Here is a 21,412-nt window from a genome sequence, read left to right on the forward strand (position 1 = left end):
CACTACTTTCACTTCCTGAGCTAGGAAAAACCTCAAAACACTATATTCTCAGCCATTTTTGCATTTCATTGTATAAGGGAACTTTATATCCTCTCATTCCACTTCAGAATTCTCTTCCTACTCAATGTGAAAGTGTTCCCAGACAGTGTAGTTTCTCCATAATAACATATACTATAAAACCTTGGTTTAACCTTGCACTGGCAAAAATGGTATTGCAAGTCCAAGTCCAGAGGAGGGCCACGAGGATGATCAGGGGACTGGAGCACCTCCTGTATGAAGATAGGCTGAGAAAGTTGGGGCTGTTCAGCCTGAGGAAGAGAAGGCTGCGTGGAGACCTCATAGCAGCCTTCCAGTATCTGAAGGGGATCTACACGGATGCTGGAGAGGGACTTTTCATTAGGGACTGTAGTGATAGGACAAGGGGTAATGGGTTGAAACTTAAACAGCAGAGATTTAGATTGGATATAAGGAAGAAATTTTTTACTGTTAGGGTGGTGAGGCACTGGAATGGGTTACCCAGAGAGATTTTGAATGCTCCATCCCTGGCAGTGTTCAAGGCCAAGTTGGACGAAGCCTTGCATGGCTTGGTTCAGTGTGAGGTGTTCCTGCCCATGGCAGGTGGGTTGGAACTAGATGATCTTAAGGTCCTTTCCGACCTTAACTATTCTATGATTCTATACCATACTGCCATGTACTTTTTTATAGGTTTATGAGCAGTCACACAATTAACCACTAAAAGCATCACTTAAACTACTGGGAGGTGTAATGACATGTAGGGGGGGGAGAGGATCACACAGAATCAAAAAGAGAAAATAAGAAAATACAAAGAAAAAACCTGGAAAGTCTGGGGGTATTTTGCAAATTGTACATTTCCCAATTCTGAAAAAAGCTCTGTCACTTAAGTAGGACATCTCACCTTCCCATGCTTCTGGCCATCTGCAAATTAAGACAGCTCTTTGCTAATTCACTCTAATACTGCAAAATTTAATGAACTTGCAGAGATCTTTTAGGTGCCTTGAGCACCTTATACCATATGTCAGATTCCACTTTAAATATGCTGTAATAAATAAATTCTACTGGACTTATTTTAAAATCATTTCAGGAAAGACACTTTTATAGATTAATAATTCATCCCAGCTGTAGTTATCTAAAACCGTTCCTAATCTCTATCCTGACATCCCTCCTATGGAGACTGCCACAAAAAAATGGTGGCGATAGATGTACCCTCACCCACTACAATCCTAATAATTCCTTTGGAGAACAGAAAACTTCTTTAGCCATACACTAATAAACAAAGCTAAATATATGAGAAGCACAGGGAAACATGTAATTTTTCAGTCTTTGTTTTACAGCAGGACCTCAAAACCAACTTTTTCTAGAAATTCCAAGACAGCTTTATAGGAAACAGTACTGGTGAATATCACTGATCATTTTGCAGATGAACTGTGTCCAGAGCACAGCAGACCTTCTGGAGAGGCAGAAAAATTGCTACTTCTGTTTGTAATAAGAATTTAAAAAGACAGTAACTTGCTTCTTTCCTCTGACCCAGTAGAGCAAAACCAGATGAACTACCAACACAGGAGCACTGTCAATCAACAATGGAGTTTGGTTTGGGTAGCTTTTTGTTTGGTTGGTTGATTCTTAAGCACGAATAAAGGAAAAGCAGATAAGTGCTCAGAGAGATCTGCAGTAGACAGAAACTGGAGAAATGGGATACAAAAACCTGAGAGCAAATGTAGTGAAGTCATAAAACTTCCATCAGAAAAATGTTACAAACCACTATGATCCAATTTAAAACCATTATTAAAATGAAAAGCAATGTTGTAACTATTAATATAAGTGCAGCCAAATACAAAGTTCTCAAGCAATCTAAAAAAAATAATTACTTCAGATATAAAAAATAACAATTTAAAATATTCTGTTGTGTACCTGAAAATGTATCTCCTTTGAAGCTAGAAACTGGACATGAAAGCTAAGCTATGTCTTATGCAGACATATTCTGATAATTTCAGAATGTCTGAATGGTCAGTGAACCTAAGGAGAAGCAGCAGAGACACTGCATGACAGAACGCACAATTCACAGAAGAGCAATTTGTTCATGTCAAGCAAGTGATGCAGACAGCAAAACATTCTCATCACTGTTCTGCACAGCCTATGCATAGATCACTACATAGATCTTAAAACACAATCTCTCGCTACATCTCAAGCTACAATAAAAATTTACAGCCATTTGTTAGTTAGGTTATTACTAATCACACTATTACATGTAATAAAAGGCATTCCAAAACTTTAATTTACATGTCAAAATGCTGAACTACTGTGTATTCAAATGTAACAAGCCTTAATTTTTTTTTTCTTCAGGATGTTTTTGAGTTCCACTAATTGCAGAGACCATGGATTAGAAAATGTGTATCTAAATTAAATCCCTGAAGCTAGACACAGCGAACATTCCTTTCCCAATCCTGCCAGCCTTCCTCAGCATTTTGCTGCATCTAAACTTCCAAAGACATGGTGCCAAATACAACAATGTTAACAATAGCTAAGGAGAACATCTTATCATGTCTTTTAACTTACCTCTTAACAGGTAATTATTTGAGACCTCTCATCAGTGCAGTCTGCTCTTTTTAAATAAATATGGTATTTTACTCCTGATTTCAATTGCTTTATGAAGTATTTCAAAGAGCTCATAAATGGCTGCTAAATTCTGTCCAAATGTCATTACACTGACACAAGATGAAATATAGAGAGTTTGTACAGCATTTCATAAAACTCAGAATATAACAATAACGATGGTACAGAGAAAGATCCCTGAGTGAAAGTAACAAAATACTAAGTTGAAGAAAGGAACCGAACCTTCCAAATCTTTCATTTCTGTGATCTGCTACCCCTAGGATGGAGTTGCAAGCTCTTCACTGGCATGACAACATTCAACTCCATCTGTTAAAAAAACACTAAGCCCACTCACAAGGTGCTGTACCAGTTTCATTAGGGCATAGGCACCGAACAGAGATGTGTTTTTAAAAGTGACACCCTCTGCCAAAAAGATTATTCTGAAGGTACATGGTGCCAAATCAGGCCCACATGTTTCAGTATGAGTTACACATTGGTTCCAAAATCCACAATTTCTTGCTATCCCACTGACAGAAAACTCATATAAAAAGTCATTAATTTCTTGAAAATGCCTTTCTGAAATTAAAGAGTTAAAAGCCAGCAATAGAAATCCACCCCCACTTAATCTCATGTTCACAATATCAAAGCTATTCTCATCTTCACTGGAGCTACTGCCTCCCTTCCTCACAGAAGGGTTATGAATACTTAAAAATAAATAAATAAAAATCAGTTTTTACAATTAAGAATTTTGAAAATGCACCTATCACACCCATTCCGCAGTTTCTAAACCCTATGACCTGCTGCACTGTTTTGACATATGTAAGATTTCTGAATTGATAGTAAACTTCCTATTTAGCAATTATTAGCCAGGGAGACAAAATTTAACCATCTTGGTTTACAAATACTCAAAGGAAAAGCAAACTTCCACATTATTATATACTCCAATCTATCAACCAATTTGGTTAGAGTAACAGAATTAAATTACTTGAATCTGGTCTGAACAATTCACTTAAAATTGGTTTACAACTTGAATAAGCCAAAGAAACACAGTCTTTTTCTACAGAAGGTCAGCAAGAGAAGTGTTCTCAAATCATACATTTAAAAAGCACACATTAAAAAAAATAGTAGAACCACACTGCTACAACTCTAAAGGAAGAACTCTATTTTACCAAACATTATCTCTTACAGATGGCTTACAAGTTAACAGCATTGTGGTTTTTTGTGCATTTAATTAGCAAAATCAGTTTTCATATAGATCTCTAAGACCTAAATGGAAACCATTAATAGTACAAATAATAACAAAAAACACTTCAGAATTTGGATCTTTCTGTATCACTGTCACCCTGATACTTGGAGCTTTACCCCACACACCAACAAAGTCACTTGCATGATTTTATGTTCCCCAAATTAAGATGAAGAAAGAACTCTTGACAAAATCATAGAATCATAGAATAGTTAGGGTAGGAAAGGACCTTAAGATCATCTAGTTCCAACCCCCTGCCATGGGCAGGGATACCTCACACTAAACCATGTCACCCAAGGCTTTGTCCAGCCTAGCCTTAAACACTGCCAGGGATGGAGCATTCACACCTTCCCTGGGCAACCGATTCCAGTGCCTCACCACCCTAAGAGTAAAGAATTTCTTCCTTATATCCAGTCTAAACCTCTGCTGTTTAAGTTTCAACCCGTTACCCCTTGTCCTATCACTACAGTCCCTAATGAATAGTCTCTCCCCAGCATCCCTATAGGCCCCCTTCAGATACTGGAAGGCTGCTATGAGGTCTCCATGCAGCCTTCTCTTCCTCAGGCTGAACAGCCCCAACACTCTCAGCCTGTCTTCATATGGGAGGTGCTCCAGTCCCCTGATCATCCTCGTGGTCCTCCTCTGGACTTGTTCCAACAGTTCCATGTCCTTTTTATGTTGAGGACACCAGAACTGCACACAATACTCCAAGTGAGGTCTCACAAGAGCAGAGTAGAGGGGCAGGATCACCTCCTTCGACCTGATGGTCATGCTCCTTTTGATGTAGCCCAGGATACAGTTGGCTTTCTGGGCTTTGAGCTCACACTGAAACCAGCTCATGTTCATTTTCTCATTGACCAACATCCCCAAGTCCTTCTCCACAGGGCTACTCTGAATCTCTTCTCTAAAAGGAAAGATAGGTCATTACACATTGAATAAACATTTTGCTTGTAACTAAGAGGCTTGGACCCCAGGTGGACTTTGTAACAATGATAACAAAGAAGGCTTTTCAGCTAATGCTTAAGAAAACCAGTTAGAACCTTATGACTGTGCAATATTTACTGTAAGCAAAACAGGACATATAGATATGAAGATATAGATCTTCAGGATGTACTGTATATAAGTAGATGGATATGAATAAATCATTCACTTATGTTAGCAGTGTTACCAAACTAATTAAGCTGGCGTAAGCATTTATCTACTGTGCCTGCTTCAGACTGCCAGGACGAAAGTACAAGGAATGGCCAAGTGATGCAGACTGTTGGAAGAAGCAAACAACCCCCAAAGACCATTACCACATTTTTGTGCACATGCAGGAGAAACTTTCTAGAAAAATGATGTAATACATAAGTAACCTCATGAACATGTATATATGTAATCAATATGTATGCTTAGTAGCACTTTGAGAGGGACACGCTAGCAGGAGCTATCCCCCACCATGTCTCCTGGCACCGCAATAAATAAAACCTGCTTAAACTTAAACCTTAAACTGGAGATTTCTCCTAATCAAAATATACAACACCTCAATGATTTTTGTTTACCCCCTGAATGCTCACCCTTCCTTACTTTTGTTCAGTCTCCCAGAAGTACTTTTAATAGTAAAGAAAGCCTGAGCTCTAGCTAAGCCTTCATACTGAGCATTTTAATGTGTCAGTCTGCACAAGACATCACACTTAGTGCTTTCCTAAAATTCACTGTCAGTATTTGGAAACTAAAAACGTATTTCTTTTTACCATGCATTTAGTCATCCTTCAGGGAGGCAAGTAAACTGTCTTTCCGTATTCTGTTATGGCCTGTCATTTTTAAGCCATAAAATCCATCTTCATATTTTACAGTGGGGAAGAGGTGGGGAGAAATCACTGAGTTATCAAGACATGTTATTATTTAAAATATACTCCTGATCTGGGATTTTCAAAGCAGGTGAAGAAAGTAAGATTCAACATAGAAAGGAAATCATATAATTAATACTTCTAAACTACTCTGAAAATCCCATCCTTCATTTTACTGTCTCTTGAAAATTACAAACTATATACATATATGAATATGTAATACTGCTTACCCTTCAGCAAATGGCTGTAATTTGTTCTCTATTGCACAACAAATAACTTGAACATGAAAATCAAGTGTTTTGACTGAAAAATTATTAAATATTCAAAATAATTTTTGTTGTAGCGTTATTGAGTTAGTGACAAGTTCCAACTTATAATGCTGTTTAGTAGTGTTATATAAACACAGGAGTATTTTTCTCAAAGTATCTGTAAAATAATTCCTCAGAGGAACTATACAAGAGAAGACAGAACCAGAAAATACATGCAAGTATCCATAACTGGCACATTTACAAGCATGAAACATCCCACATGCTTGTTACAGAAGTCAATTCAATGACAGCTATTACACCTAATACCAAAAGCAGCTCTAATGAACTAGAGACAGTCAAATTATTAAAGGCTAGCTACAGAATCATGTAGGGTCTAAACTAGAAACTAGACGAAAGTGGCTAAAACTAAAAAGGGACATATAAAGCTTGTTGTAGCAACACAGTGAAAATTAGCTAATAGGAATGCATCTTTCATGAAAAAGTCTCTGACCTTTTATATAAAAATATCCTTTCTGGCTTTTTTGAAAAATTACAGTTATGACCAGATAATTAACACTATTAATAATTCCAGAGTAGGAATGTAAATCAGCATACAGAAAAAAATACCAAGATGAATTTGAGTTCTTCAGCTAAGCACAGCCCACAGAAAGTGGCAAAATGACATCTGAATCACTAGCCTGAGAGTTTATTCCAATCAAGAAAAATGTTATGCAAGATTAGTGCAGGGAGTATGAACAGCTTACCAAAACACCACTTTCGTAACAGTGTCAACACTAGGAAGTAGCCTAGACCAACAGGAAGAGAGCTGTGGAGTGTACAGCTGCTGTTGAGAAGCTAACATTCACACCATCCACATTTCAGGGAAGCACTGTTTGTTTGGTGAGATTTGGGGGTGTCCTGGGTTTTTTTTGTGGTGGGGTGTGGGGTTTGTTGCTGTTGGAGGGGTTAATTGGTATTGTGAGCTTTTGGTTGGTTGGTGGGGCAGCTAGACAGCATTAGACATGCTGCTGGAGCACACTTTCTAGTTCAGTGTTACCCAAACGGAATCCAGTTTGCATGTTCAGAGAGTTCTACAAGATGATTCAAAGCACAGTGTGGAAACAATTGTATAATTGATTTCAGAAGCACACATCCAAACTTGTGGGGACACTGAAATAACCATTCAGCATGACCTGAAGCTGGAAGACACACTTGTAGAACAGCCCAAGAACCTTGAGAAATTAAAAGCAAGTATTTCAAACAGGAAATAAAAAGATGTTTGCAAATGAGGAAGTTCTAACACTGTTGAAAAGTAACACACTCAAGAAAAATAAATTAATGCTTCAGTATGTAAGGGGCCCTAACTGGCAGAATAATGGGAAAACTGCAGAGAAGGACCTGAGTTTAACCAGGAATCAAAACACAAATAAAAACTGACAGTGAAACAAAAAGATAGACTGCACATGGAAACCAATTAGCAGGAGTATTGTATGTGCAAAGTGAACAGTGTGCATTGCGCTGTCTTAAGCACTGGTAAAGATTCTCAGCAAGAATACTCTGCCCAGCTTGAGTATATCTCATCAAATATGCCCAGCTACTGTAGAGAACCAAGGTCAGAACTAAAGTTACCAGATTTAGAAAATTACTTGTAAGTGAAGGTAGAAAGACCTGGTTTTGTTTACCAGTGGAAGTTTTCTTGTGGGTTTAAAAACCCTCAATAAGTAAACAACAACAACAACAAAATTTCTGAATAGAAACTGAATATATGTATATTCCACTGAATAGAAGAAAAAAAAATCCAAAAGAGGCTTAGCTTGCATAAATATTTACACTACATGTTATGATATCTGCAGTTAATATACAAGATTAATACTAGTACAGAAATAGTTAAGTACTGAAAGAGATAACTAACAGGTGAAAGTTTCCTTTATTACACAAATTTAGGAATATCAGAACAAACACTCAACTAGAGATATTGTTGTTTACAGATGTTCACAGTGAAAACAGAGTTGATGAGCTGTTGAGACACATTCCAGATAGACAATTCTGTAATTTCATGCTTTGCCACAAAAATACATTTTTGATGTATTCTACACAGAGAAATAGGTTTGTCTATATTTGTAATGCATTTATTTCCCAAATTATATATTTCAAGAACATGTATTTATCAGGCATTACTATTTATCAAGGAAACATCATTCCCAGAGAATGCAGTTTTAACACTCCTTTAGTATGTTTAAGCAGCTTTGCTTGCATACTCATAGCAAATAAGAAGCAAGGAAGCTTTCTCTGTACTCTTCATCTCGAAGTATCACCAGTATTCATTTTGGAATTTATAGTTATTACCATGTCCTTTCTGAATTTTATATTAATGCCTACAGTCAAGGACTTCTGAGCTTCCAAGATTCTTTATCAAATAATTTGATAGTGAAATCCAACCCAGGTCTATAATTTAAAACACAATTATCAATTAATCTCTAAATATAGAAAGACTATTAAAGGACCAGCTGGCATTTTAAAATTATGAAAGCCAACACTGGTTTTTGGCATCAGCACTAGCTGGTGTTGCTAAGCTACTGCTGCTGCCCAGACAGTTATATACCATTAGGTATTTAATTCATGCAGGCCAATAGTCTGAAGGAAAAAGAAACAAACAAAACAAAAAAAAACCCAAAAACACTCAAAATGCATTTTTGTTCCAGTAAATCTCAAATCTTACCATCTGACTCTATGTAGTGCCATGTCCATGAAGCTTTTGTCCATGATCAAACAATATACAGAGAAAAACAGCTTTTGGTGTTAAAGTCCACATTATCTTTATTTGCCCTGCTAATTTACTTTGGTTTGGCTTTGCCATAATGTAACTATCATGTAAACAGGATTTTTAATATTATCTGCCTCTTTTTTTTCCCCCACTTTTGTGGGAATTTTTGATTTTGCCATATAAATGTCTTGATAAAAAAATAAGATGTTCTGCTTCTTTGACCCAACAGGGGCTATCAAATCATAGAATCATAGAATGGTTTGGGCTGGAAGGGACCTTAAAGATATCTGGTTCCAACCCCCCTGCCATCAGCAAGTTAGACTACAGCCTATGAAAATAATGTTGTTTAGCACGACATTGTTAAAAAAAAAATCTTTCGGATTTCTGGCAGTTTCTATGAGATTATACTAGCAGCCTTTTCCTAATTCTTTCACCACTGATCACACTTGTGATTTGCAGCTTCCAAATCCAAACCTGCATTTCCTTTTTATAAACAGTAATGCTGGTAGCCCGGGTACCACCATCATACTATGTAATAAAGTAAGTGTACTTAAAACTTGAAGATTGTCAAGTATCTTGCTAACCACAATCAATCTCACTCGTGCTCTTTCTCTGCCTTGATTTCAGTTTTATTTATGACATTATTTTTATGCCCTTAGCAAGTCTGTGTCATTTGAAAGTCAACCTTTTATCTCTGTTGGTGCAGAATGAAGTAATTCTATCGGCAGAAGACAATTTTGACCTCTAAATAATCCTCTCATCCTTTTCATCATACACTGTAAGTATAAACTTTAAGAGTGTAATGTTTGTTGCCTTCCTCATATAATTAAATTAGGATATGACTAAGATCAATTACAAGTTAAATGCTTTCTTGGTTTGTTTTTTCTACCTATGGAGAATGCACCACCACTTGAAAAAACTATATATGAAATGTATTTAATAATTTTTTACTTCCAAGCAGTCAAGAATTATCACACAGAACTCTGCAGACTTTGAACAGCATTTTCAATTAAGTAGCTAACTGATGAAAAAGAGTGATGGAAAATATCACAGGTCTACAGGATGTGATGGAAAGGCTGGAAGTATTTAATTTATTGATAGAAGGGACACTCGGTGGCTGCCTTAAAGCATACAGGAGGTTACTGTGAGCTAAGAGCTTGGGCAATGTGACAAAAGCATCTATAGTTTCTCAACACAGGAATTGGATATCATTACTTCCATAGACAGAAAAGTTGTTGTCAAAACTCTGATACTCGTATCTTGTCAAGAATAAGCATTTTCTGGCTATCACTGAGTGTTTTTTCTGAACAACTAACCTTCAATTTGTAAGGAAAAAAACTCCAAAATAATTAAAATTACCATAAGCAGTCCACTCTTGAAAGATTAGCTATCAGCTTACCTTGTTCTGGTGTGTTTCAATAGCATGTTCTAGAAATCCCCGCTATAAAAATCAACCAACAAAAAAAACCACAAAAACCAGTGAAAAAAAAAACAAACAAACCCCCCCCACACACAGACAAAAAACCAATCCAGCATAACAGAAAAAAACCCCAAAAAAACAAAACCCAAGCCAAAATCAACCCAATCACAAGCAAACAAAAAAACCAAACCCACAGTGAAGAATTGTGCATAAATTCTTTTTTTAATTTAAGAAGATTAATTCTGTATGTTTGCAATTGCATGGTATTATAAACCCTGAAGCTATACATCTACTAATGCTATTATTATAATCCTAAATTTCAATAATAATATTCCATTATCTATTAATACATTCCCTAAAGCCTTGCTACATATCTCAGGGTTAGGAAAACAGCTATGCTCGCTATCTCTGCAATATGCTACAGGGTTTTTTTAAAGATATGGACAGGTTAGGCTAGAAAAAAAATAATTCCACAGGCAAAGAAGGGCAAGAACTGATCACTACTATGATTATCACAGTTCTCTCAGGATGTTTATACAACCTTGTTATCCAATGGTACAGCATATTTATAGCTTACTAAAATAATATATCACTTGTCAGATGTTGAAATACAGCAGGAACAGATAGCACATTTCTGAAGAAAGTACTTTTGGGATTGAAGAGGTGTGAATCCTGTCTGAGAACACACTATTTGCTTATCCTCATCTTCCCACTCCCCAGGCATTTCAAATGGCAGCTGGGGGAACAAACATTTCTCCAAGATAAGGATAAAAGCATTCTTTAACACACAAACCCACTAATTTTATACTAAAAATACATTTTATTACCTTATGCTAAAGCTGACAAAAAGTTAGTGCCTGCTTCTGAGAAATCTGGCAAACCACACTTCATCCAACTATAACTTTACAATCTAAAATAGCTGCATGAGGTGTATTTTTTCATGTTAGAGTCCCCACCTTTTCTAATATATAAGACTACCCTTTCAGCCCATTCCTTGGTAATTTAATTGGTAAAGAATAGAATCCTTTTTTGCAAATCTGTGTTTGTAAAATTATAAAATCACATATCTTCTTCAGACTGATTTCCTCAAAAAGGAACTTTTACTTTACCCGAAGTATCATTGTATGTGTTTATACCATCAAGCCTCTCACTTCCATAAGAGACTACTGATTAATAAAATCACTATGCATTATTGTTAACCTGCAGGCTCCTCGTGGGCAAATAACAAACGTAATTAGAGATTGTTGAATTTTCTGCTTTCACAAAACAGAACACTTCACAAAGCATCATATTATTTTTAAGTATAAGCTTTTTACACCCTATTTGCCTTTAGCATTTCCAATGTTCTATGCTTTTAGTCAGAACTTCACATCCATCTGCTTTGTTTCATCCTGCCTATAAGGTAGGCCTTAATACAACTCAAACACAGAACCTATCTCTGTTTCCTCTTAAATAATAATGGGGGAAACAGATGCATGGTTGAACATCTACTGTCTAACAGATAAAACTACAAGACTCACTTCTGCAGCAACAGGTGACTTGCTAAATGTTACTTGTTTCCAAGAATTTTGGCTACAGCTCATTAGTACATTTTACTACAGCATTCTATTGTCATGGATGAAGGGAGGAATTTTCAGAATACCAAAAAATTTTAAAATTGTTCCAGAAACATTCAAGATTGAAAAGTAACTGTGACTCTCAAACTGACTCCTTCTCTGCCCATTCTTCTCTGTTTTTTCAAAATATTAACCAGACAATACAAGAAAATTACTTGTATAGTTTTGGAACTGAAACAGCTGATCCAGACAAAACCTCAAGTTAACCCCAAATAGCCTGTCCTGTAACACAAGTTTTAAACTGTCAGGACATAAGAAGGAACTGACAAGCAGAAGGACATCTACAGTTTGTATAGTGATGAATTACAGTTCTACAAAAAAAAAAAGTGTATGGCTTCAGAGAAAAGTTCAAAGTCAGAAACAGAAAATGGTTTTGCTTCCTTCTACCTTTCTTCTAATCACTTCATATTCCCAAACCAATGAAGGATACGACTAAACGTTTCAGACAATCCTCATCCAGAACTGACAAGTATTGTTACTGGGGTAACTTCCTAATAGCTGGTTTGATATTCAGGCTGACATTTGATTCACAGTAAGTTAGGTTAAGGAAGATAAGCACATGGTCTGTATTAAAGAAGATGACTACATGGTCTCTGGTGGACAGCAAAATGCCATTCTGATGTTGGTTATACTTATTATATGTAAGAATCTTTTATCGTCTGTACTATCATTACTGCTTTTACAATAATGGTTCACTTCCACTCAAAGGGCAAATGTTATGTACCAACAGACATTAGTCTGTCAAATCACACTGCAAGTTTTTTAAAAGCTCAAAGGAAAAGCTGCATTGACTACTTATACTACTTTGCTAGGTAAGAAGACATTTACTGAATAAACATGAACTTCAGAAGCAGACACTAATGTTTTACTGTAATGATATTTCACAGGCTCATGCAAAAGTACAGTCTGATGGTGAGGCTTTATTTCAAATCTATGATCTGATTTCATGAGGGAGGAAGGGAAATTTTTAAGGGGAGGAAAGGAAGTAATTCTTAAAAGACTTTCTAAATTATGTAGGCCCAGAATAATGCTTGTTACACAAACATAAATAGGGCAAGAGATACATCTTTCAAGAACACTTCAAAAAGGCTACAGTCTCCCCTTCTACCAGAACAAGCATGAAGAACTGAGTATACGAAGGATATAAGCCTATGTGTTAAATCTGACTCCTGCCTATCATAGCAACATTACTGATGTCCTTCTGAAAGGCCAGCCACTGCTGATACAATTCCTACTTTCATGTATAAAACACAACATGGAAGAATTGTTACCATTTTGCCCATTCTGTACAATATTACCCAGGAAAAAAGCACACCTGCCACCCCATCTCTCCTGTCTTCCAGTCTTATCCTCACTATTCTCTCTCTGTACCATCCAACCAGTTTTGTGGTAAATGCATCAGAGACACCATGTGATTCAGCTGTAAGAGATTCCTACAGGGGATAATATGGACTCGAGGGCATGAACTTGTTATTTTACATAGTGTTTTTTTATTTCTTCCTTCCCCCCTCCCTCCCCTCTTTTTTGTGCCTTGCTTTGTTCTGGCTTTAATATGTTACCTTGTTACCTTAATATGTTACCTTTAATATGTTACCTTAAGCATGAAAATTATTTATACCACTCAGGTGTGTAAACACTCAGGTGTTTAAATAAACCTCCATTCCTTTAGAAAACTTTTTTCAAGTATCTCTTATAACCCAGACTCTGAGAAAATCTCTTTTTTGATGGCCCCTTTTGCTCTTCAGTTGTAATGAAAATGTATTTTACATGACATTTTATTCTGTTTAAAACCACTGCAAAACAAATATTCCAATCTTATACAACTTAATATTTCAGAAAGCAACTGTAAAGGCAGAAAGGAGTGCAAAAGCATCTATTTTGTTCAGGAGACAGGTCAATCCATATGCTTCTTGATTATTACCATTTGCAATAGATAAACTTTCAAAACCAAAACATGTACTTTTCAGCTACAAACATGAGTGTTTAAGCCATCAAGAGAACTACTCTTCATCTGGAGATCCCATGCTTTTATTAGGAGTTTTCCAAATACATTTTTTATTTTAAGGTCGTGAACATCAAAACTGAAACTTTACGCAAGAACGCGTAAGTGGTCTCTTCCCACCCAAGAAAATTTCCATTAAGGGGTAAAATGTAAAGAGTCAAGACAGTAGCTTGATAGTGCGGATCACCTGGGACGTGTAAAAGAGATTGAGCTCCTTTTACACCAAAACAAACACAGGACTCAAGCCTTTGCCTCCTTTACTCCTCATGACCTATGAACACTACACTTCTAGCTGTACAAGAAATGCTGCAGCATTTTTATTTTTTTTTAGTCTGATTTTTCACCACACTTCAAAAGGTTTTGGATTTAGTCACTGGAAAGATAAAATTTGTTTGAACCACAGCTACTTTCAATATACAACACAAACCCACCTTCTAACAATATTATTTTCAAAGTAACATTCCAGTCAGTAAGCTAGCCACATGTTCACAGCGCGATTTTAAGGAGGGTGTCTTAGAAAGTTCTTGATGATTCTTTACAGAGTCAGAAATTGAAAATCGCCCTTTTTGGCACCATTGGTCAACAAATGCTGTCACTGCTATAACAAAAGAATACTGTTTGGTTTTAACTTTTCTACTAGAACTACAATCACCAGAATACACAGTAGTGAGATAATTGTTTGTGTTTATGATTAATAACTTAAATTGTTCATTGGCTCCTTACTCTGAAACTTTCGATTTGTTTTTGTGGTTTTGTTGTGCTTTTTCTTTTTTAACTGAAAAGAGCAGTCTTACTTTCTGTAGCATGCCAAAAATCTTCCACAAATTTTAATAGCTGCATTCACAAGTTCCACCTAGATGAAAACAAGTTTCCTCTCTGAAAAGTGAATGCAAGTGACATTAAAGCTACATGTTTATTATCTCTCAGTGCTTCTGGATTAAATGTGTTCAGTTTAAAAACATCTCTTTTTATCTCTCCTGGCATCGAAGGCTTATCTAAAATCTTCAGTTTAAGCCATGATCTTTCCTGTTACAAGAAGCAGTAAAAACAATCTCACAAGTATATTATACCCATCACATAAAAATAATTCCATTGAGATGGACTCGTTATATGTGACAGGGGTAACAAAACCATATAATCACCAATGAGGACATTATTTGCTTGTTCTGCAGAACATAAATTATGATGGTGGCATCTAGCAAGGAAGAAAGTTCATATTCAAAATGAAAAGTAAGCTTGCAAAGTTAGCAGCTCCTACTTCATAAATTAGACACAAAGATTTCAACTTACAAATCTATTTCAACAATCCATGTTTAAATCAAGCTGTTGCAAACACCAGAAATACAAAAGTTACATTCAGTTTATCTCCTCCAAGCAAAAAATACTTACTTTCTGTCCTGGGTTCAGCAGTAGCAATCATTTTTTCTCCTTCTTGGTAGCTGGTACAGTGCTGTGTTTTGACTTTTGGGCTGGGAAAGGGTGCTAAAAGCACATATGTTGTTTTGAGTTACTGCTCAAATGTTTGGTTTGTCCAAGGACTTTCTGAGCCTCAGGTTCTGCCAGGAAGCGGAGACAGGACACCTGACCCAGGCTAGCCAAAGAGGTATTCCATACCATAGCACGTGATACCCAGGATGTAACCGAGAGTTACCTGGAAGGGCTGGAGCTCTGGGGGTTGGAGGAGGTATCAGTCAGTGCTCAGTCAGGCAGGGTGGGGTGAGTTATGGGTCGGTGACTGGTGAGGTGTTGTATTCTCTTCACTTGTTATTTGCTTTATCATTATTTGTAGTAGTAGTAGCAGTAGTGATTTGTGTTATACCTTAGCTATTAAACTGTTCCTATCTCAACCTGTGGGGGCTACATTCTTTGGATTCTCCCTCCTAACTCTCTGGGAGTTGGGGGAGCAAGGGGGGGAGTGAGTGCACAAGCTATGTGGAATTGTTTTTAAACCACGACAGTTTTTTTTTTGGCACTCAACATAGGGCACGCAGGGTTGAGATAACAACAGATCTGACAGGATTTATAGTCAGTCATCACAATGCTGATTTATTGGCTCTCAAAGTTGTTTCTCTTGATCTCACAGTTTCAGAATCTTGTCAGTTACTTTGGCCATGTATTTGCTGTGTTAGTGTTTATCAAGTATGGGGCTTGGGCTAAGGTTTTTGTTTCACTGCACTTTACAGCAATGACTTGTAATATGGAGGGGTTCTGGCAGCTGGGTGGGATAGATGTGGCCGTGGACTTGTACCAGGCTGTCCCGCTGCTCTTCACCGTCCTTGCCCTTGTCCTCGCCTCCGTTTGCGTGAGGCTGCGGGAAGCCATGGAGGAGTGGCCCCAGGAGCCGGCAGCGGCTGCCAAAGCAGCCTGGGAGAGCGGCCCCGGGGCCCACGCAGCAGTAGCAGAGCAGCGGGAGAAGGCGGTGGAGGAGCAGAGAGAGGCGGCAGCTGAGCAGCAGGATCAGGCATCGGAGGAGCCGAGCCCCGTGGCCAAACCTAGCCCCGCGACGGCCGAGAGCATCCCCCGGAAGTCACCCACCGAGCCCCAGCAGGATGCAGGAGACCACACAGCACTTCCCAGCAAGGCAGAGGAGGAAGATCCGGACTCGGGAGAAGAGAAGCTGGTAGTGGGAGAGCTGGCAAGCACATCAGCTACATCAGTCCCAGTGACAAGTGCAGCAGCATCATTTGAGAGTTCTGAAGGTTTTAAATGGCTTTTGGGTGCCCTTGGGACCTGCCTGCTGATTGTGATGGTGATCAGCATGGTGGCACACACAGAGTGTGTTCTACCCACAACCATTTTGTCTGATCCCAAAAGTTAAGCAGAGTCAGGTTTGGGTCTTTTCTAGGGTTAGACAAGGATATAGGAGCACCAGGAAACTGTCCCTAAGGCTGGACAGTCATGAGTGGCAGGGCATGTGGGACAGTATGGGCGAGTATCTAGTCCACTGGGCTCCTTCAGGGCTTTGGAAGCATTGGAGATGGAAGGAAGCTGTGTGGAGTCCCCAGCAACAAGCTGTAGAAGTGCTGAAGGGGACGGTGAATTATTTTGAGCCTGGTGGGCCCATGATACTTCAGGCCATCAGAGCAGAGATGCAACATAGAGATGGATTCATGATCGAGGGGTGGACTTAAGAGTGATGGTATATTGAAAATGTGGGATCTGAGCATGACGTGAATGGTATGGAATAAGGGGTAGATAATGTCCTGGGTTCAGCAGTAGCAGCCATTTTTTCTCCTTCTTGGTAGCTGGTACAGTGCTGTGTTTTGACTTTTGGGCTGGGAACTGGTGCTGAAAGCACATATGTTGTTTTAAGTTACTGCTCAAATGTTTGGTTTGTCCAAGGACTTTCTGAGCCTCAGGCTCTGCCAGGAAGCGGAGACAGAACACCTGACCCAGGCTAGCCAAAGAGGTATTCCATACTATAGCACGTCATACCCAGGATGTAACCGAGAGTTACGTGGAAGGGCTAGGGACTCTGGGGGATGGAGGATGTATCAGTCGGTGCTCAGTTGGGCAGGGTGGGGTGAGTTATGGTTCGGTGACTGGTGAGGTGTTGTATTCTCTTCACTTGTTATTTGCTTTATCATTATTATTTGTAGTAGTAGTAGCAGTAGTGATTTGTGTTATGCCTTAGTTATTAAACTGTTCTTATCTCAACCCGTGGGGGCTACATTCTTTGGATTCTCCCTCCTAACTCTCTGGGAGTTGGGGGAGCAAGGGGGGGAGTGAGTGCACAAGCTGTGCGGACTTGGTTTTAAACTACAACCTTTTCATAGTGCTTAAATTTTCTCATTTTTATCTGGATACCATAGCAGTAAAAAGCAAGTCTATGCTTATTAGAATATTGTAAATTATTCCCTTTTTAATCACAATCTATCTAAAAAAAAAAAAGTCTCACCTTAAGTGATGCAGCAGTAATTTAGAGTATTTCTCATTTACTGCAACTTATCTTGAAAGTACTCAAAATAGTTGAGATACTCAAAAGTAACACACATAGAGCACTAACATTTGGTACTCAGAATTGGCTATTTTACTCTGCTGACCTGCCTCAAATGACTTACTTCAATGTAACCAGTATGGGGTAAAAATCTGCCTAGTGAAAAGAACTACTGGCAAAATGTTTGTCTGCAATGGAGCTTCCCAACAGTCCTAAAATACAAACCAAAAAAGCTTTTAGAGGGTGATGAGCAAAGAGCGTATCATAGCAAGAGATTTTCTTCTCACTTCCTAAAATAGACAGTGCTATAAAGCTTATATATATATATATATATTTCTAAAGCAACTCAGTCACACGTACATTGGGCTGTTCTCCCCCTAATCTCTAAGGAGTTTACATTCTCTGCACAATACAGGAGTTTTCAGATTGGCCTTACAGTTTCTGAATTAGCAAAGAGTAAATGGAACAGGAGCAAATCTGTTGGCAAAAGAATTGGTTCTTAAGAGGGCATTCACACTATATACATGTTCGATGTACTTGAGATGGGCTCTAGTCTGGTCCCTTAATACCTACTAGCAGTCAGATTTAATTTTCCATGCTCTTAAAGCACATCTTTTAGTTTCATTTTATCCCCCATGAATCAGGCTGGTGTGTTCTGAGAATGCTCCACGAATACGTGAAAGTGTTTTTTTCTCTTCCTAATATGATGCTATAAAAAATAAGATAAAACAAAATGCTTTCATTTATAGGATGATACTTAAATAAGCTTTGAATTCCTTAAAGTTTTATGGAAATTATGCTGCTTTGTTCTCTAAATAAGCTCTCACTAGTACAGTCAATTGATTTGATTCCAAAAAAAGAAAATGAGAAATCAGAGCCTTTCCTTGCATTTGATTAGAGAATTTTATGTGAGGAGTGCAATATGCAGCCTGGGTTGTTTCTTGGTTTTTTTTTTTTAATCAGCTTGAATGTTATAAGTGTTGGGAAATTATTTTCAGAAACATTTAAATGACACCAAATTTTTGCAGCCTTCATGTACGTCAACAGGGCGGTTGGTGTAAAAAAAAAATGCTAAAAAATGCCAATGGCAAGATCACCCTTTTTTAGGAAGTGCATTTCTAATGAGTATAATTACAGTGTATCACTCACGCACACACACACAAAAAGGTTCAGAATTGCTACCTGACCATAAATCAACCCAGTTAAAGTAGTCTGAAGTCAATATTTATGCCTGATTTTGACACTGATACTTCCATTATTTTTCTCTCATGTCACTTAACTTGCCTTATTTTATTTAGTTAGTTATTTATTTAATTGTACCTTTCAGAAGCAAGTAAAAAATGTTCACTCTTCCACAGAAATATTCTTCAGCTGTGAGCAATGGATATACCTAGGTGTTTTTCTTTAACTCTCCAAATACCTCAAAAGGCTTTTAGAAAAGGACATGTAAGCAACTAACTTGGCCTCAAAAAGTTCTTTAGGGCTCACCATACTTGAACACTGCTCTATTTTTACCTTATTTCTTGAGACTTAAACCTAAGGAGATTAGGAGGAAAGCATGATTATTCTTATGCCCCAATGTACAGGGTAGAATTTTTTCAAAAAGTAAACTCTTAATTAGGAAGCAACATACCTGCTTCATGCTGCTAACATGGGATATAAGGCCTTCTATTCAACAGTCTTGCAGTACTCTCCCTTATGCCTTCTACCAAGTCACACCACAAGCTGGAATCATGACTTTCTTCTTTATAATGAGCAAGTAACATTCATGAAATCTAATTGGAAAACATACTCTTTTATGGGGTATATTGCACAGAAGGCATCCACAATGAGAAAACCGTATCTTAGAGCATGCTGGTAACATGGTCCAAAAACTCACGTTTCACAAAGACTACAGGAGCTGGGGAAAAAAAAGAATTATTGAAAAAATTGTGCTCACTGGAATACACACTCAGTTGTGTACATTCCTGCTTGGTCTGTCAAGATAAGAAACCAAGTGTGCTGAATCTGTGTTTAGTAGCACATTAATATGTAACCAGCCAGATTCTTAATTTAAAATACGCACCTCATCACAATGAATAGTTACATATTAGCTTGCAGAAGCTCAAACTCAGAAGAATAGCTATTACAATACCAAGGCTGATAGTAGAAACTGAAGTCTCTTAGATTACAAAAAAAAATCTTTCTGAAATCAAGAAAAACACCTAAATAATTAGCCCAAATTACTCTTGCATTGCAAATAACTAAAAAAAAAATTAAGCATATTGAACAGTTATTTTTTCAAATTATACCATTGTTGCCACATGACCAGGACTGAATAACCAAAACAATTTATCTAATAGTTCTAGTTTCTAACAAGCACTTTCAAAACTTAAAATTCTCTGTTCCACTAAAGGACCTGAAAAGACATAACTGAAACCAATAATACATTAAGTCAAATGGAGCAAATCTTCACCAGTAATGCAGTTTGCTACTACTGCCTTCAGAAATGTCTAATTATTTGTCACTGTGAAATCCCAGTGCACTGCTTATCAGAAAAACGCTGATGAGCCACCCTTGCACTAATGTATCCATTTATGTACACATACACACATGCAAACACTAATAATCAGCAAGTGAGGCCACCTGAGTAAAGAGTAACTTTTTTTTTAATTATGTTAACAGGAAACAATGGAAAGTCAACAAGAGAAACACAAAGGAGTGAGGAGCACTCAGCTTTGGGCATTTTCGTTCAGAACAAACACACTCTTCCCTCAGATACCCAGTCCTAGGGGACCAAACGCCTCTCCCAGGGGTCTCATCCCAGCCTCTCTCATGGCAGGCCTTTTAGGTACCCCAAAGCCACAGGCCTTTCCAGCCCTCCTGGTGCACTTGTATTCCCTCCTCAGCAGAGAAGTCTTCCATGTTGTGTACCTTAAAGCCTGTTCCTGCCGTGCTCGCCTTACTTTATTACCCCCTTCTGCATGACACACCTCAGAATTCCCATCCAAGCACGATCTCACACTAAGACCTTGGGAAACTGCCGTACCTTAGGGCGAAGTCTCAGGTAGCATCTAAACCTGAACCGATATACAAAATGCCAGGGACAGCAGCAGCAACCACTGAAACTGATAACAACCACTCAGCCAGCGCCAAAGGTTATTTGTTTTCCCAACTTTGATCCGACGCTGTTGATAAAACACCAAATCGCTCTGGCTAATGCTTCCAGAGGCAACGCAGTGCGGTCACACAGACCGGCCGGGCCGGAGGAACCGTAGCGCACAAGGCACGTATGAACGCGCATCTCTCACCTGACGTCCTTGCAGCCGGGGGCCCCGCGCCCACACGCCGAGGAGCTCCAGCCCCGCGCCTCTAGATCGCCCAGGTGACGAGGAACGAGGCCCGAAAGCGCTGTTGCCCGTGTCCCACCTGCAGGTGCGGACTCGCAGCCCTGAAGCGCTGCTGGCAGCTCCGCGTAGCGGATGCCCTCCCCCCCCCTTCACTCGCTCCCCCCGACTCACCGAGAAGCCGGCCCAGAAGGGGCAGGAGTGGCGGACGCGGGCCGAGGTGGTGAGCGCTAGGGCGGCGAAGCTGACAGCCACGATGAGGCAGCCGAGCACCATCTGCGTGACCCCCAAGGCCAGCATGGCCCGCGAGCGGGAGCGGTGCTCGCGCAAGCGAGACAAGCTGCGGGACAGCGCGGTGGGGCTGAGAGAACGCGCCCCGCCGGGGGGCCGCACCGCCCCTCCGCCGCCCACCGGCAT

At 38.8% G+C, this 21,412-nt stretch overlaps 1 protein-coding gene across 1 annotated transcript in view; it reads right to left on the reverse strand.

The window, feature by feature from the left end:
* The window catches only part of ENTREP2 (endosomal transmembrane epsin interactor 2), a 115,856-nt gene extending 94,444 nt beyond the window's left edge, over positions 1-21,412 (reverse strand). Inside the window, exon 1 of the mRNA XM_005145674.3 lies at positions 21,170-21,412. Within this exon, the coding sequence (XP_005145731.2) occupies positions 21,170-21,412 (243 nt within the window). The remainder of the gene's footprint in view (positions 1-21,169) is intronic.

Source organism: Melopsittacus undulatus, chromosome 9, assembly GCF_012275295.1.
Source record: "Melopsittacus undulatus isolate bMelUnd1 chromosome 9, bMelUnd1.mat.Z, whole genome shotgun sequence".
In the NCBI taxonomy this organism is placed as follows: domain Eukaryota; kingdom Metazoa; phylum Chordata; class Aves; order Psittaciformes; family Psittaculidae; genus Melopsittacus; species Melopsittacus undulatus.